This window comes from Oratosquilla oratoria, chromosome 2 (genome assembly GCF_046742065.1).
Source record: "Oratosquilla oratoria isolate Oo_2021 chromosome 2, ASM4674206v1, whole genome shotgun sequence".
Lineage (NCBI taxonomy): Eukaryota > Metazoa > Arthropoda > Malacostraca > Stomatopoda > Squillidae > Oratosquilla > Oratosquilla oratoria.
In genome coordinates, this window is record NC_134778.1 from 89,048,703 (window position 1) to 89,068,702 (window position 20,000).

General features: G+C 37.3%; 1 protein-coding gene across 2 annotated transcripts in view; it reads right to left on the bottom strand.

The window, feature by feature from the left end:
- LOC143041015 (alpha-1-inhibitor 3-like) overlaps positions 1-20,000 on the bottom strand; it is a 76,607-nt gene that overhangs the window by 47,383 nt on the left and 9,224 nt on the right. Inside the window, exon 2 of one of the 2 annotated variants that reach the window (XM_076212576.1) lies at positions 14,504-14,759. The exons of the other annotated variant lie outside the window; for it this stretch is intronic. Within the exon in view, the coding sequence (XP_076068691.1) occupies positions 14,504-14,759 (256 nt within the window). The remainder of the gene's footprint in view (positions 1-14,503; positions 14,760-20,000) is intronic. 2 annotated transcript variants of the gene reach the window in all.

Here is a 20,000-nt window from a genome sequence, read left to right on the forward strand (position 1 = left end):
TATCGGGTATTAGTTATCAAATAGTGTAATGGTTATATATATATGGTGTTAAATAAAAAATACTAAAGAAAGTAAATACAGAAAAAGACTGTAAATTACTACAGATACACCTGGACAAAGTCTAGGAATAGAGCCAAAAGTGGGAAGTGAACCTCAACATCAAGAAATGTAGTATAATGGAGTTTGGAAAAAGTAAAAAAAAATAATATCAAGACAATATAGAATTGGTACAAAGGAAGTAAAAAAAAAAGTTAGCTCTGAAAAGTACCTAGGAGTAATTATTAATAAAGACATGTCACCAGACAAGCATATCAACAAAATAGTTGGAGAAACCTACAATTTACTAAGATCAATATAGGTGGGTTTTAATTACTTGGATGAAGTAATGGTAAAAACAATATTAGCACACTGATAAGACCAAGATTGGAGTATGCTTTGACACTATGGACACCCAGCACAAAAAAGAATATAAAGAAATTAGAAAGAATACAAAGAGCAATGACAAAGATGGCAAAATTGCCATATGAACAAATATTGTCTAAACTGGAACTGCCAACACTGGAACCAAGAAGAGAAAGAGATCTACTGTTCATTAACAGAATCATAAAAGGAATGGAAGTCCTTGACAGAAAAGATTTAATAAAGTGGGACAAAAGAAACACAATAGGACATGAAAGGAAACTCAAAAAGGATAGTTATAGAAGAGATCTGAAAAAATGAATAAAAAATAGTTTTCCACACAGAGTGGAGAATGTCTGGAACAAATTGGATGAAACAATAGTGTGTACAAAAACCATACAAGAATTTAGGAACAAACTAGATGCTGAGAGATATAAAGATGGGTCACTACGACCATATAGCAAAAGCTTTTCCTGCCTTACAAGGGAGGTAGGCAAAAATCAAAGGCATAAAACCACTCCCACCCATTTTATCACCAACATACTCCACTCCCCTCTACCCTCTTCCCTCCCTCATATCTTGGCACCTCCTGGATGATGGGTCATCCCTGCATCTTGCCCACTGCCCTGGGTCAGAATGATAATTGGAAATCAAGGATAAATGTCAAGTTGGAATCTTTATATGAATTATAGGTATGATAAATAGGAGAGTGAGAGATGGGACCTAATGAGCATTACATCTTTCCTGTATATGGTACTATAATTAGATAAATACATACTGGGTCTGCCAACTTTTGATGATGGAAGAGAAGGAGGCAATATAATTACAGTATTCAGGTCACTACAAGGGTAGATTACATTGACAGAAGCTTGATTAAGGATTGCAGGCCTATAGGAGGTCATGGGAACAAATTAAGGAAGACTACATGTCTAAAGGATGTGAAGAAATACAGTTTTCCATATAGATGCATAAATATTTGGAACGGATTAGGAAATATAGCTCAAGTTGAAACAATACATGAATTCAAATCTAAATATGATAATTACTCAAGGACATAGATTAAGTTGGAAATGCACATGAATTTGAGGCTAGGTACAATATATTGGAGAGTAAGAGTGAGAAATGAGGAGGTGGAGAGGGAGTTGGGAGATAGGGTTGATGAAAAAGTATTGGGATGGTTTGGACACATGGAAAGAATGAGAGAAGAAAGATTAGTAAAAGAGGTGTGGAAGGCAGAGGTGGAGGGAGTGAACACAAGGGGGCAACCTAGGATGAGATGGATGGATGGGGTAAAAGGGGGATTGGGAAAGAGGGGAATGTCTGTTGAGGAAGGATGGGAGAGGACAGAAGATAGGGGTGAATGGAGAATGGTTGTGTATGGATGATGCTGTGATGGATGAGAGTGAGTGGGTAGGGGATGGGGGTGAGGGAGTATGTGTGAGAGATAAATTGGCGCAGCCTGAAGGGATTTATCCATGTCTTCTTTTCTGCACGAGGAGATGAAGAGGGGGGTTGCCAATTTAATGAAGTGGCCTTGCTATGGATGTGATGTGTCTTGAGACACTGTTTCTGACCCAGGGCAGTGGGTGAGATCCAGGGATGACCCATCATCCAGAAGGTGCCAAGATAAGAGGGAGGGAAGAGGGTGGATGGGAGTGGAGAATGATAGGGATGGAATGGGTGGGAGTTGTTTTTATGCCTTTGTTTTTTGGCTACCTCCCTTGTAAGGGGGAAAAGCCTTTGGTACATGTATATATATAAGAGATAAAAACTAATTAGTGTTGCTCCTGTTCTTCATACTACAGTTAGGTAAATACACACATCCCAGGCCAACAATTGAGTGGCCTTGAGGTAGGGTTGGGTGGGGAGTTGAGCAATGCTATTCAGGGTCAATGTAAAGGCATAAAATTGCTGGGTGCAACTTTGGGGGAGCCAGGGAGGGAAAATAGAGTTTTTTTTAAAACTTAGACATCACTCATGAAGAAGACAATGTATCAAAATTCTTCAATTTTTTTTACATTATAGTGTCATCCTTTTTGTTGTAGTTACACTACAAATGACAATTTTTGAAGGTTTCCCACAAACTAGGACCACTCTGATAATGCTGCCAGTTACCTGGAGGACATGGGTCTAATGGAAAAGAGACCTGGGGTAACAGACTGGCTGCCATTTATATGTAACAGGAATATTACCTATACCAGATTTAAGCCCCATGGTGCCCAACTAGTCATTCCTCTCTTTTCATCTCCTATTATTGTTCTTATACATTTATCACTTAAAAAGTCTTTTACTTGTTTTATTGTATTCCCTGTAAGACCAATATTTTCCAACTTCTATATAAATCTTGTGCAGCACTTTCTTACATGCCTTACCCAAATTTAGGTATATAGTCCACCCACACAGCATCACCACTCTTAGGAAAAAAAAAAAGCAGGTTCATTACACAACTTTTCTAAATGCAAATTGGTTGTCAACCAAGATCCTTTTCTCCTCCAGGTATTTCATTTATCTTTTACAATTTCTTTCCTTTTTACACATTTTGACTATCATTCTTATCAAGGACACTGGTCTCCTTACTTTCTCTTTTGAATGCTGGTACTGATCTGTATATTTCCAGTCCAATAATACTTTCTAACTTCCAGTGAGCAGGCTATCAATATCCAAGTTGAGATTCCACCTTGCCCTGAAGCCTTTCTCATTTCCAATTTATGTTATTTAGTGTCTTCAACTTCCAATTTGAATATTTCTTTTTGTTTCAGCTTGCCTTTCATATATCTGAAGAGAAACTAAGGTTGGTTATAACATTTATCAATTACATCCTTCAAGGTTCCTTTCTTTTTCTTTGTATTCTTGTATATTCATTTATGGTCTTTTCATATTCATGTCTTGTCCTTTTAATACTTTTTTACCACATCTTCTCTTTTGTTTTGCTAATGCATATATTTTATCAAACCAATATTTTTGTGCTTCTCTCCCACTCATGTTAGGTATGTACTTATCCACACCTGTTGTAAACTTCCATGAAAATATTCTAATTCTTTAGCTTTTAAACTTCCTATCTACTTCTTCAATGTGTTTTTTCAGGTTAGCAAAATTTGCCTTTGTAGAATAATGTTCTTTGTATAGTTCCTTATTTTTGTCTTCCTCACATCTAACATAGATACCTCATGATCACTTATTCATTGGACACTGGTAATTTAATTATCCAATCTCCTCATATTCTTTGGTTAAAGCAAAATCCAGTCTTCCAAGTGAATCTCTGCCTCTATCATGTTGGTTCCTTCACCCATTGGGTCATTATATTATTCATTGCTATGTTCGACATGTTGCCCCAAGATACTTCACTTCCTTCTATCTCCCATTTTTTCAATATTATCTCTCCACAATTAAAGTCATCCATTAGAGTTATATTCTAATGTTTTTCAATATACCTTTTCAACTGCTTAGCTGTGTTTCTTACTAATTCTCTCTACTTCATTCCATGCTCTTGTTTTTGGAGAAATGTCTCTTTTTTCCCTCTTTACTTGTGATTCATATATTCCTTATCTCTGCCATTCCTTTTCCCATTTCTACTTCTTCCATCTTGATGCTTCTCTTCAATGATATTGGGTGACAAATTATTCATGTCTTGGAATCCTAGATCAGGGACCAAAGACAGGTACTGCATGTGGTGGTCCTGTAAAATGGATAGTGAGGCTGCCCATTTTAAAAAAACATCAACTCTCTCACCTTCATCAGGAGGTACAGCTCTGAGGGGCTGACATTGTCTCTAGACAGAGTCCATAATCTCCCTTTGTAACCTGTTGAATACAATGACACCTATGTATGTGTCATGAGCCACATGTGGGGTATATGAGGATGCCAGCATCTGCTTCCTGATTATATCTATTTTGTAGTTGTCGCTGAATAGCCCCCATATTCTGTGAACAGGCTTGATCATGTCTTCTGTGATGTTATATTTATTCAGGGTGAAAGAATGAGTATAACAGCAGTAAATTTATATTTTACTTCCCATTGCTGTTGATTAGTTTTGAAGATGAGTACTGTAATATGATGATGATGATATGGTTTAACGTCACATACTCCTCCCATCGGAAGGCTAGGACGGTGCCCCTTACAAAGGACAGTGTGGAATTTAATGAACCATGGCTTTGGTTCAACTTTGTCAGTGGCAGGATTCAAACTGCCAACCCCTCAACCTTCGCCACAAGTAACAGCGCCCTAACCTGCTCAACCAGTGAGCTTCCCTATGCATAATGAAGAAAAAAAATCTCATATGTTTATCTTACAGGGCAACTAGTAGGTACCAATCATTGGTAGAGGAAGAGGATATGAAAGTGAATGACATACAGCAAAGACTGGATGAAGTACTAGTTAGTTAAGAGAGAGATGAGCATTACATTAAAAAGAGAAGTACTGCAACTGGAATCATAACAATTGTGGTACAATAAGCAAGGGGCATCAAATATGATTACCTCAACACTGCAAGTAAAGGTGAACACATACACAAAGCAGCACAAACACAGGATACAACCACTGTATATCAAAAACATTTATGATCACAGGAAACCATACATCAGGGTTGTTCAAGTACATTTATCCTTCATGTGTGGGCACCTATTAAAACTAAATGGTGTCTAAGTTGTACATGCAACCCTACCATGTGAACGAGACAACACTCTCAACTCCTGTCATTCAATAAAATTGCCAACACAACCATCATACGAGTATCCCTTTTCAAGCACCTCACCCAATTAAGTGCAAGTTCCAGAGCCAAGTTTCTGGGAAGTAGGTCCTAACTGTGGGTCCCAGATGTCCTCTTCCCGAGCTGCCTGATGACAATACTGCATACTTGCTTTCAATATTGTCCTCCATTGTCATGACAATATCTGTGTATATGTGTATTTCCTATATGGGTGTGAGGTTTTTCTTGGGCTAAATAGTGCAATTTTTACACTTAAAAACAAATATGTGCATATTTGAGATAAAACATTAATGGCTGTTAACTATAAATTCACCCATTAATGAGCTTCAATTGCACTTTTCAGCATAATTATCAGTATTAGTATATGAAGGCTCCTCTCTTAAACCTAAATTATATTTTACATACCAGAATGGCAGTTTTACAAAACTGGGTTAGCTTGTAGTAGTATCAACAAGTGCACACACAATTCCTGATAGATAAAAATTTAAGTTATAAAGTGCCCAAAGAGTAAGGGCCTGGCACAAAAATCTTTTCATTCATGAGACTGGTAAATGAAAATATCTAATAACATGATGACTGCTGCCTGGTTGATTGATTTATGGAATTTTTGGCTTGAAGGCCAAGTGCCAGAGCCAGTAGGCCATTCAGCAAATATCATATATGAATATATAGAATTTCAAGTAAAACAGTAAAAACAATAACCACTTGCAAAAACACATCAAAACATACACTCGCAAGCAATCATATACACAATCTTAAATTTCATAAAATAAATTGATGTCTTTTAAAAACTTTAAAATATTCTTCACATGGGCCTCCTCCCCTAAAATTTCTTTAAGAGATAAATTTGTTAGAAAGTTTGCTCTGCGCTTATTAGAGTATGCAGGGCACTGAATTAAAATGTGTTTAATTGTAAAAACAACTTGGCAAGTGGGGCATTGGGGTACCAGCCTTTCTGTTCCACTTGCCATAAAAGATTTATGGGTAATATAGGAATGGCCAATTCTTAATCTTGTTAAAACAATACTTGATCTTATGTCCAAAGAATGAGGCTTCCAAGGGCTCACCAAGGAGTGAATCTCTTTTAACTTGTAACTACCATCTGGCCTTGTCCATTGTTCTTGCCACTTCTCCATTGCATAACTATGAATTACTTGCTTGAAGTCTGTATGTGGGATTTGTGTGTCTGTTATATGGCTGAGCCTAGTAGCGGCTTTGGTTGTAACATCGGCCTGTTCATTTCCAGTGATACCCACATGGGATGGCACCCAGCAAAAGTTTACTTTTATTTTCTTTTGGTTGTTAATAAGTATCAACCAGTCCTGTATTTCTTGGACTAAATAGTGAAGAGGCAATAATTTACTTAGGATAGAATGCTCATAGAGTCTGTAAAAATAACATTTTTATTAGATAGAATAGAATTAAAAACAAATTTCAGGGCGTTGTTGACTGCCAGCAGTTCAGCAGTAAAAATAGAGCTAAAATAAGGCAACTTCTTCTTTAAAACTGTGCTGTCAGATACAACAGCACAACCAACACCATCTTTGGATTCTGATCCATCTGTATATATAAAAATTGAATCAGCATGTACTGATATGTGTTCTAAAAATTCACTCCTTAGCTCTAGAGCAGTTCTATTTTTCTTTTTTTTAATAGGACAAATTACAGTGGGACATCGGTTACAAGGAGGGAATTTGGGAGGTGTGATCTCAGCAATTGTAACAGGAACAAGTCCTACCTCCTTTGCCCCAACTTCACATCTCACTTCTAGAGGTTTCGGCAGAATACTTTTTCTTGGAGCTCTGTTTACCGGCTGCTTTACATATTTGAAGTTTGGATTTTGTTTTGATGTTAAGACACAAGATATATATCTAAGGCTTAATTCCTCCCTGTGAATATAAAGGGGAGGAATTCCTGTGTCTACATACAAGCTATCCACTGGAGATGTTCTATAAGCTCCTGAACAAATATAGCCATATTGTGGACTATATCAAGCTTCTTTAATAAAGTTTTACATGCTGATCCATAAATTTGACATCCATAATCGATTTTGCTAAGGCACAATGCTTGGTAAAGCCTTATTAGAGTTGTTGTCGTTCCCTAGACTGTCTATCCGAGCAGTCCCGTCTCCCCAAGGAATGCCACAGCCGAAACTGGGTTTTCCCACAAATCCTTTATAGAGTGTATGTTGTGTTGTTTGCGTGCATGATTGTGTATAATGCAGTCTTCCATTATGTGTTGTATGGTATGGGGTGAAGTGTTACATCCTGGGCAGCTGTTCACAATGTGGTCATCCAGCCTCTTCTGGTAGCTTAGAAGTGCTGGGTGGTGGCCGCACCGCAGTCTGGCCAGGTGGACTCTGTCCTTTCATGGGAGAGAGGACTCAGAAGGGTGGATATCAGGTGTCTGGCATGCAGCAGTGTGTTGTCTTGTCTTTCAGTGTGTTAATAGAGCGGTGAATATGATTATGAATATGTTTCCGGAGGCTGGTATTTCGTGGTTGTGGAGGAAGAGAAGAGAGTATCTGTGTGTAATACAGGTCTTTGGGTGTTGTTTTAATGTTTCTTGGTGTGTGTGGGTGTTCTGCTATGTAGTGTAGTGGGTGTGATGTGTTTGTGGTGGCTGTGGCAAGTGTTTGTGTGCCTCTCATGTCGAGGTGGTCCTTGACTTTGAGGACTTTTGTTTCATGATGTAAATGGTCTGTAGGTGTTGTATTTGTGCAGCCTGTAATTGTTTTTAGGGCTTTGTTTTGTATGATTTGAAGGGTGTTGTGGTGTGTCTCACTGAGATTAGGAGCCCATGCAGGGATCACATAATTCATCACTGAGAGTATGCATTGTTTGTATATTGTTGTATTAGTTTCTTTGTTTCGTCCAAATGTTGTTCCAGTGATTGACTTAAGTGCATTAAGTCTAGGTGTGCATTTGTTTTTTATGTTTGTGATGTGTTGTTTGAAAGACATAGATGTATCATATGTTACACCAAGAATTTTCGGTGTGTTTGTGTGTGGTACTAAAGTGTTGTTGATGTAGAGATGAGGTATGTATTTGTGTTCTTTTGTCCAGTTGGTGAGGAGTGTTGCTGTAGATTTGGTTGGAGCTATTTTGAGTCTGTTTGTGATGAACCATGTGTTGAGTGTATCAAGGTATGGCTGGATTATTTCTGCAGCTTTGTCTGTGTTACGATGTGTGCATGTGATTGTTCTTGTAATCTTTCTGCTTAAAGCACATTCATCATTCCACCATGGGACTACTGGGCGTCGAGGTTTACCAGCTGTCCTAGGAATGGTTGAAAAAGCACCAGAAAGTATGATGCCTACCAGATAATCACATGCATCAGAGTTACTAGAAAAATCATTAGTCTTATAATCAATCTCTGTGGATCTCCTAAATAATTCCCAATTAGCCTCTCCTGTCTTCCATTTTGGTAAGCAAGAGGAGGGAATGTTCTTTAAATATTTGATATGGATAGGCCAGTGGTCACTACCATGTAGATCTTCATCTATTGACCAACTGCAGTCTAATCTTAAGGATGATGAACAAATAGTTAGGTCTATAGTAGAACTTGAGTAGTGAAAGACATCAAACCTAGTTTTGGAAACGTCATTCATCAAAATGACATCATTATTATCAATAAATTCTTCAATGACATTGCCCCAGGGGTCACATCTTGATTCACCCCATAGAGGATGCTTGGCATTAAAGTTACCCATTAAAATAAAAGGCTGAGGAAGCTGGTCGACCAAAGATTGTAGGTCATTTAACTCAAATTGATGGGAGTGGTTATATATGTCTAGAAGTCGATTTTCCAGTTCAGGTTCCAAATACAAAGAACATAAAGTGATCCATTTAGTGGTAAAAATTTGTATTGCACAAGCCTGCAACACTGAATGTAGGTGGACACTTCTGTGGTTTACAGACTTGTTAACAATGATACCAGTACCTCCATGAGCACGACCCCCAATCATAGGAGATCTGTAAAATTTATAATCAAGTCCAACATTAGGGGATAAATTGCCAAGCATAGTCTCTTGGAGACAAATAGCAGACACATCATGTTCTTTAAAGAGAATCTGAACCTGCTCTCGATGAGAATTAAAACCTTGAATATTCCATTGAATTATAGACATTATACAGTTTTCTTTTTCTTTTTTGGGTCTCCTAGTCTGGGAAGAGAAGGTTGGGAGAGAGAGGGTTTACAAGATGGGTTCTTTTCTAATTTCTTTGCTTTCGCGGGTGGCATCCTCCTCTCTGACAATGGTCCGACAGATATTGATGTAGAGTTTGAATTATTAGTTCCCTTCTTAGAGTGCATTTCACGATATGGGGAAGAAGTTGGAGATGAGGGTGGTCTGTGGAGTCTTTTACTGTGCACAGCTTCAGACTCCATAGGTTTGCTTCTGTGCACCTCAACTGAGTGAGGCACACCAGTCAATGGTCCCTTTATTGGGGAGCCCCCCAAGTTTGGGAGAGAGATTGTCTGAGAGGAGGCTTTATTGAAGGAACCCTGTGAGGTCTCGGCAATGGAGACCTTAGGTGCCCCTCCAGATGGGGCAGGAGACATTCCCTCAACAGGGGATGAGAGAACCTCCGCAGATTAGAATTGAGGAGCACTAGAATTTCCAAGTTGTGGAGAAGAATGATTAGGTCTAATAGTGACTCTTTCATGCTGAGGCTTGGGTTCAGCATTAACAGAAGAATTCATATTAGTATTTGTTTTTCTGTTAGATTCTAGAGTTGGTTGACCCTCACTGCTTCTGTGCACCTCTACTGAGTGAGGCACACTAGTTAACAATCCCTCTACTGGGGAGTCCCCCAAGTCTGGAAGAGAGATTGCCTGAGAGGAGGCTTCATTGGAAGAAGCCTGTGAGGTTTCAATAATAGAAACCTTAGGTGCCTCTCCAGATGGGGCAGGAGACACCCCTTCAACAAGGGGTGAGGAAACCTCTGCAGAGGAGAATTGAGAAGTATTAGAAATTCCAAGTTGAGAAGAAAGACAATTAGATTTGATAGTAACATTTTTACACTGAGGATTCGGTTCAGTGTTAACAGAAGAATTCATATTGCATTTTTATTTCTATTGGTATCTACATTTGGCTGATCCACTTTACTATGTTTTAACAACATCACTGTATCTTTTGGAATTAGTAGTCTTTTAGCATGTCCTACACTTATATGTTCTGCATGGGCTTTTAATAGTGTTTCCTGTTCCTTTTTATAAATTATGCAGTTCTTATCCCTAGCATTATGCTTTTCTTTACAATTCATACAAACTGTTGGGTGGGAACAATCCCCATGTTCAGGCTGAGCACATATCAAACACAGTTTGTCCCTTGCACATCAGTGGGAAGGATGGCCAAAACCATAGCAGTTAAAGCACTGAAGGGGATGGGGCTTAAACTGCTTCACATGAACAATCTCTTTTTCTATCTCTACATAATGAGGTAGATCTTCACCAGAAAAAGTTAGGATAATCATTGAAGAACGAGGGATTTTAAGAACCTTCCAAACATTAGTTTGGCATAACTAAAGGTATAGTGGGGTTTAACTTCCTTAATGTCTGATTTCTGTCTCAAGTTAAGCACCATGGCAGCTTGTTCATAAGACTTTACATGAATTAAGAAGAAATTTCTTCCAAATCGTGATACCTATGAGTTAGTCAAATTACCAGAGCCAAGATGACTCTTCAAGAATCTTCTAAATTTGAACAAGTTAGCACTTTCCTTTGCAAGAGTGATAATAAGCCACTTAGCTGGATTGGGAGGCCTCTGCATACTTTCCTTCCTTTTCTCTACCAGATTTTCTGGATAAAAGATATCCAGGTTAGGTGGCACTCTAGCAACAAGTTGGGCTGAAGATTCATTTTCTTTGGAATTATTATAATCCAAGCAGGCAGCAGCTGCATCCTGATTAGAAAGAAATGAGATCCAGACTAGCCAAGCTTTAAAGTTGTCAGTCAGTTTAACCCTGATCTCTTTAATTGGTGCAAATTTACAGAACTCTTCATTTAAGTCAATATAACTTATCAAGAGATATATTTTAAATGTCTCTATGACTATTGGAGGCAATACTTGAGCTATTTATAGGTTTCTGAGTATCTAAAGATGATTTCGTCACTTCAGAATCCATTCCAATTGTAAGTTTCTGGGCAACAGAATTATCTGTCGATGAAGTCTTAGTATCGTTACTTAAGTCCTTTTTCAAGCCCGAGTCATCAACTGGGGTTTTTACTTTTGCCGAGTCAATATCATCAACATTAGGATTAGCAGTATTAGAAGAGGGATCAGGAGTTTATGAGGAGGATCAGGTAGTGGTGGTGTAGAATGTACAGTTTGAACAGCCGCTATGATTGTGTATATCTATAGGGCCACACCATATATTAAGAAAGAAAGATCAATACATAGAAGAAGATACTGCAGTTGCCTGATGCTTCAAGCAATAAGAGAAAAGTCTCTGCAGAGTCGGGAAGTTCCAGAAATGACTATTTACACATGCAGAGCCTCGGAGGTGAGTTAGAGACTTTGTCAACCCGGAGTTTGTCATCTTTTGTTTCGTCTCATTTAGGATGGGGCAGGCGTAGTCACTCTGCATGTGCACTGGATAGGGAGAAAGGAAGTCTGCAGCCTAGTACCTACCTAGCAAACATGCATTCCCCAGTCAGTGAGCTTTCGGCCCTCGCAGGGAGTAGTGACCTCGCAGTATACATCCCCACTTGACTGGGTTCAGACATGTAGCTTGGGAGGCACCAAGATACCAGAACCTTCCTTAAAAAGTATTAGAGAAAGATGGTGAAAAAGGAGAGCAGGGTAGCAAATATGAAGGATAGGGATAGGGGAATTCACAAAGGAAAAGGGTGAGGTATCCCCTATCTATTCACTACCTCAAAAACCTCATCCTAAAACAACTGTCATAGGGTGAGGGCGGCAAATCCTATGAGCATTCCATTCCATGGTCAAGGACAAGCTAGGGTCGTCAACAAAATCTTTTGGCTCAGATTTCGTCTGGTAGCTTAGGGTTGACCTCTCCAGTATGGTTGCACCTAGCTGGTACAGTTCAGCCCATCCTTGTTACATGCAAGCCCCCCACTACATCACAGTACTGCCCCCCCCCGGGGGGGGGGGTAAATGCTGCCTGGGAAGAACTGTTGGACATGTGTTGTATTTACCCATTTGTTACACAGATAACTAAACTCATAGGGTCCTAAGGTAGTGGTAGAAGGATAAAACCTGGGAGAGAGCTTGACAATTCTTTAATCTGATATTTTGGGCATAACCATTCTTTAGAGAGGTTATACCCAAAACATCAGATTAACATCAGACTAAAAGTTTATCAAGCTCTCCCCTGAATTTTTTCCTTCTACCCCAATACATGTCAATATGGACTACTCTCACGGGGTCCTGTATTAGTGTGAGTGTATTAGTGAAAGTTCCAATTGAAGCCTATATTGCACTTGAGCCAGTGTTTTTGACAGATCTTTAAGATCTTATTCTGACCTTTGTGGGAGTTTTCCAAACATGGATGGGAAAGACAGCTTATGACTTATGATACCACCCAACACTGTCACCCTCCCAAGCTCCAACTTCTCAACTGACAGGCTACATATTGGGAGGTGACATGAATGCACATCAATCAGTTTGGCTAAGTACACAACAAACCAGGGAGGAAGTAAGAATACTGGGACATATCCCCAACTTAAACATGCTGAATTCTAGCAACCATCTTTCCACACAGCTTCCTTAATATTGCCAACAAGCAGCTTTCCCTGACATGATAGTGTACTTAGTCTCCCTCCAGGCACAATATTGTGGGAAGCCATAAATAACCTCCTTCAGATACACATCTGATAAAAAATTACCATTGTAATAGAGGGGAAGACATTTGCATACAAGAAAACATTAATAAATAAAAAAAATTGTAAGAATACACAGGAAATAGAACAGAACACTGAGACCAATGCCATAGATCTTCCCATCCATAGACAGAAGTACGAGATATGGTAGTGACCATTCAGAGTGGTAGCAAGAGACTTTACAAAGGATTACAATGGAAGAGCATGGCTATGGGAGACCTTTGGGTCCATAAGTAAGATGCAGGAGCAAAAATAAATAAATGAATAAATAAATAAGTAGGAGAATACAGGAAAAATAAAACTTCAACATTTGAAACAGCCAACCACAATTGAAAAAAAAAATTAAAACCAACCAAAAGCTTACAAGAAAATTTTTTTTTAACCTAAAAGACAATTACATACATATACCAAGGGCTTTTTCCCCTTACAAGGGAGGCAGCCAAAGTTCCACCCATTTCATCCCAACATACTCCACTTCCATTCACCACCCCTCCCTCCCTCTTTTCTTGGCATAAAGGAATGAATAGAATAAAAAAATCAACCAATAAATGGGAAACAAATGTGAATTTAATGAACCAATAAAAACTCTGAAATAAAACCATATCCAACCCACAAAGCACTTGGAGCAACCCAGGGAGAAATTCCATCAATAAGGAAGTGGTGGAATAGCATTAACAAATGCTTCTTAGAGACAAATTTCAAATCCACAACTCCAGATGATAGAAAAATAGATACATGTTATCCTACAAAACACAGATGTCACTTCTTACACTTACAAAGATGTGAAAGATAACAGCTGATTGAATGGAAGGAAATAAGAGAAAAAAATTGAACTCATTTTGAAAATCATAAGCAGAAGACAGTGTGGTCACAGTATCACCTCTGTAGCACTAACAAAGTGTGTAGGCTGTGACTAGACTAAAATTGGAAATTAATATAATTGCCTATGATGAATAAACCATACCTTGAACATCAAGAAATGCTCTTATCGAGACCATTTGGGCATGCATTGGCCAATCCCTTCAAAGTATGACAAATTCATCTGGAACAAACATCTCAGACTTGCCTATGTACAAATGGCCTGCTGAATACATACACTTTATCTTTGAAGACATTCAACATATTCAGCAATATACATGCACATAATTAGTAGCTTGCAAAATAAATTAATCTGAAAAATAAGTTAATAATGGATAGAAAGCACTGGTTTAATTGTACGACAATTCATTTTCCAGATAGTGTTAGGATGAACAGGTATCTGAATCAATAAAGTCCATGTTTACATACATCACATTTAAGTTATCAATAGTAATAGATTTATGTAAATCATTACATAAAACAAAAACTTTAATAGATATGGCTTCTAATTTTTATCTAAAGACTTAAAAACAACAATAAACTTGAAGTTTTCTAAACAAAATTTAAGAAACAACAGATTTCACGACTGATTGCCATCCAAACAAACCAATTCATATGCCCTATCAGGAATGTCTTTTTCATCTAAATTCTGGCAAAGCTGACCAAAAAAAGTGAAAAAAAAAAAAGACTAACGGAACTCTTGTGATGAGCCACAGCCAAGTTTCTGGGAAATAAATACGATTGCTGTCAATTTCCTCCAAGACAGGTTCCTCTCTTGCTACTGCATCAGGTGATGGAGGGGCTGGAGGGGCTGGAAGGACTGATGGGCCTGGATGGCCATGAGGGATAAGCCGATTACCACTCTTTCTCCTCAACCCTATTTGGTCTCTGAAGCGACCAGGTCTTCTTTTGCGAGAGTATTCAACACGATGAAAGCTGAACATTATCCCTGTTAATGAAAAACAGTCTTGTTTCACAGTTCAAGTGATTCTTAAACATTCATTTGAAAACAAACCATTGAATACACAATGACTCAGTGGCTAAGGGAAAACACCAGATACAGAGGTAGTGAAGAACCATCAAGGCTGGATTTAATACTTACAACAGAGCCTGAAATTGTCAATAAAATTTATTACAAAACTCCGATAGGAAAGAGTGACCAAGTTGAAAGGGCAAATGGATCAAAGCAGAAATGATAAACAGAGATTAGGAAGACTAATGTAGACAAAAATTTGAAGAAACTCAAAAAATTCTTTCGCAACGCAAACTGGGAAAAATTCCTAAATGAAGAAACAAGGATGGAAGAGAAATGGAATATACTAAAAGAAATTTACAATGAGGGAGTAAATAAATACGTACCACAACAAAAAATGGAAAGAACATACATAAAAAGCTGGTACAATAGAAGGTGTAGTGAGGCTAAGGATAAAAGAGACAAAGCTTGGAAGAAATGGAAAAGAGACAAGAAAACAAGCAAATGGCAAATGTAGATCAAAATAAGAAATGAGTATGTAAAAATGCACAGAGATGAAAAGAGAAACTGAAAAAAAATAAATAAATAAATAAAAAATGCAAGGAAGAACCCAAACTATTTTACAGGTATGTAAATGGCAAACTGAAGAACAAACAAGAAATAGAAAAGCTGCACCAAGGTAAACATGAATATAGAGAAGAACTGGAAATAGCTGAAATTATGAACCATTTCAAATCAGTATTCACAATACAAAACTCACCTAACTGTGAGGAAATAGAGAGAGATCCCCCTCAATGAAAGAAATAATTGTAACACAGAAGGAAATCAGCAACCAAATCAAAACCCTTGACATCAGAAAATCACATGGTCCAGATGGTATTGCAAATTGGGTACTGAAAGAATGCATGGAAGAATTAACAGACAAAATGTAAAATATAATTAAATTCTCACTTAAAGAAGGAAAAGTGCCATAGGAGTGGAAGAGGGCAAACATTGTACCAATTTATAAGGGAGGAAACAAGGAAGACCCATCAAATTACAGACCAGTCTCCCTGACAAGCACAGTAGCAAAAATTTGTGAAAAGGTCATCAAATATAGATGGGTTAAACATTTGGAAGAAAAAACTATACTGAATCTAAATCCATTTGGATTCAGACAAGGAAGATCATGCACAACAAACTTGATCTATTTCTATTCAAGATTAATAGACATAATACAAGAGATGGTTGGGCAGATTGCCTTTCTGGACCTACGAAAGGCATTTGATAAGGTACCACACAATAAACTAATAAGATAGAATCAATAGGTGGTATCAGAGGAAAATTATTGGAATAGATGAAAGACTTCCTGACTGGGAAAAATGAGAGTAGTTAGAGACAAATTCTCAAATTGGGAAGAAATGATAAGTGGTGTCCCGCAGGGATCAGTACTGGCCCCGATCATGTTTGAGATATACATAAATGACATGGATGAAGGAGTAGTGTGTTATATGAATTTTTTTGGAGTCGACACAAAAATACTAAAAAAAGTAAAAACGGCATGGTAATTATTATTGGGAACATTAGTGCTTACCTTGGTTCAGGGATTTCCCTCAAAGTATCAATTTCTTTTGATTCAGGAGCCTTTCCTGAAACTTTGGACCACTCCTATCGTAACTTTAAATAAGATACAATTAAACTCCCCTCCCTTTTATTTATTTATTGAATCTATGAAGTAATTTTGATTTAAAAATCAGGAAACTTTGAGAATTTGCTAAGGTAAAAGTTAACCCGTGGCTTTGAGTTTTTTTTTCGAACACATAAGAGTCCCGCTGAAGACAGCCACTTTTGTCGGCCTGACAGAACACCCAGAGCTCTGGTACCAGTCTGACCACTCTTGAAACCAGTCGGCAAGGGACCTTCTTATGTCTTCTCATAAGAAGCCTTCAAGTTCTACATCATTTCAGACCGATTGTCTGAGAACGCTACCAATTAAGTTCTCGGACATTCTTGTATTTGCAAAACCATAATTACCATAATGGAGGAGGATTGCAACTCATTACAACAAGACTTGGACAAGATCTGGAAATGGACTCAAAAGTGGGAAATGAAATTCAATATCAAGAAATGTAGTATAATGGAATTTGAAAAAAGTAAAAACAGACTATCAAGAGATTATAAATTTGGTGAAGAGGTCAAAAAAGTAAACTTGGAAAAAGACCTTTGAGTGATGATCAGCAAAGACATGACACTGGATAAGCATATTAATAAAATAGTCAGAGAAACCTACAATTTATTGAGGTCAATAAAAGTGGCATTTGCCTATTTGGATGAGGAAATGATAAAAAAAATTCTAACTACATTAATAAGACCAGAATTCAAGTATGCAGCAACACTATGGACACCCATCCAAAAAGAATATAAAAAATTAGAAAGAATACAAAGAGCAACAACAAAACTGGCACCAACTATTTCCAAAATGACATATGAACAAAGACTGTCCAAATTAGAATTACCAACTCTGGAACAAAGAAGGGAAAGAGGAGACTTACTATCTATAGAATTATGAAGGGAATGGAAATCTTAGATAAAAATGACTTGTTGAAATGGGACAATGGAAAAACAAGAGGACACAAAAAGAAACTAAAAAAAGATAATTACAGAAGAGATCTGAAAAAAAAAAAAAAGCTTCCCACACAGAGTGATAGATACTTGGAACAAATTAGACAAAGAAACAGTGTGTGCAAACACTATTCAAGATTTTAAGAAAAAACTTGATGCTGAGAGATACAAAGACGGGTCACCATGAGCATAGCTCCCTTCCTGTATAATACAACAAGGTAAATACCAGTCATGATCCTTCTGTCAGTGAATTTAAAATTTTGTGTATCACTGATTACAAAAATACATTGACTACAATAATCTAGAACAAATACTATCGAGTTCCTTACACCTGCTATTTATCAATACTGTAATGGCATTAACTGATATAGATGTATGGTCAACTTTCCCCCAATGAAACATCTTTCATCCCTAAAGCCAACCATGAATGTGGAATACAGTAACCTTGGATAATGAATTTAATCCATTCTGTGACTCCATTCTTAAATTGAAACATTGGCTAACAGAAATAATTATGGCAAACATGCCAAAGCACTACTGAACTGGTAAGATTGTATTTACCTAATTGTATTTTGTGGGAAGAGGAGCTACACTCGTGGTGTCCCGCCTTTATATCTCGCAATGTCTAGTTTGCTCTTAAATTCATGAATGGTTTTTGCACACACTATTTTTTCATCCAGTTTGTTCCAAGTGTCCACCACTCTATGTGGAAAACTTATTCTTCAGATCTCTTCTATAACTATGTTTTTTGAGTTTCTTTCCATGTCCTCTTGTCTTTCTCGTCCCAATTTAACAAGTCTTCTCTATCAAGTATTTCGGTGCCCCTCATGTTTCTATAGATGGTCAGTAGGTCGCCTCTCTCTCTTCTTTGCTCCAAAGTTGGCAACTTACGTTTTAGTTACGTTCCGAACGGCCGAACGTAATGTGAAAATGAATGTAAGTTGTTATTGTACGTTCCAGTAATGTATGACCATTCATACTGTACTATACGCCCATAAATTCTATTACCGTATCTTATAAAACACCCCTAAATCATTAATTATAAACATAACATTGTAGAATAATAACATTAATTTCAAATAGATTAAATTCAAGCAACATAAAGTGAGGAGGAGGCAGGGCATGTTCAGTCAGTTGTTTGTGCCATGTAAACAATGGACGCAGCATCATGCGCAAGTATCGTTTGAACATCTCGTACTACGGAGAGTGCGCTAAACTAAAAGATTCACTAAAAAAAAAAAAATACAATTTTTTTACAGTCAGTTCAAATGTAAAGTCGAAAAAACATAAAACAAATGAAAGTAAATAGAGGAGCGTCTGTACAGTATTAGCATTTTTCCAATCTTGTGGTACCTTTCCTTCTTTGAGTGAGCAATCAATTATCTTGTATATTTTGTCCATTAGTTCATCTATACATTCTTTTAGTATCCAATTTGCAATTCCATCTGCACCATGTGTTTATTATTTGGTCCCTTATTTCCTTCTGTATCACAATTATTTCTTTCATTGGTGGAGATCTTTCTCTTCTGTCCTTCATCCCAATTTTGTGTATTTTCAATTGTGAATACAGATTTGAAATGTTCATAATTTCAGCCATTTCTACATCTACAGTCCCTTGATGCAGTTTCACTATTTCTTGTTTTTTTTTTTTTTATCTACCATTTACATACCTGTAGAATAGTTTAGGTTGGTCCTTACATTTGTCTATTATGTTTTTTTCATATTTTCTTTTATTTTTTCCTGTGTATTTTTACATAATCATTTCTTAGTTTGATATACATTTGCCACTTACTCTTTTTTTCATCTTTTCCAAGCTTTGTCGCTTCTATCTTTAGCCTAACTACGTTTTTTTTTTTTTTTTGTACCTGCACTTAATGAAACCCTTTTCTCATTCTCCTTTGGTATATATTTATCTATTCCTTCTTTATAAATTTCTTTTAATATACTCCATTTCTCTTCCATCTTTGTTTCTTCATTTTATTTATCTATTCCTTCTTTATAAATTTCTTTTAATATACTCCATTTCTCTTCCATCTTTGGCTCTTCATTTAGAAGTTTTCCCAATTTACTTTTTAAAAGAATTTTCCGAGTTTCTCAAAATCCATTTTGTTGTTCATTAATCTTTCTTTTCTGCGTTTCTCATTTCTTCCCAACTAAATTTCTTCTTTTAGTTTGAATTCTATTAGTATGTGGCCACTCTTCCCAATTTGTGTCTTGTATTCTATTCTGTCCACAATTTCAGGCTCTAATATAAATATTAAATCAAGTCTCAATAGTTCTACATATACATATATATGTTCCACGCAATTTGCTGATCTGTGCAATCTTAAGATTGCGCTGCGCGATTCAACGATCCTATAACTGTGCAGCAATCTCAAGATCGCGCAAGCCTTTTCCCCACTGATGGGACATGCATGACAGATTGCAAGATTGCGTGATCGATCGATCTTCAATACCAAATTGCAAAATTTGTCAAAACGGATGCCACCAACACCAAACTGGAGCATGCCAGCGTGGATCAGCAGACAAACGGAGACAACTGTGGCCCTTTTGCATCGCATACAGTTTCCTTGGCATATGGGGAAGATCCTGTGTCACTGCAGTACAACAGAATTC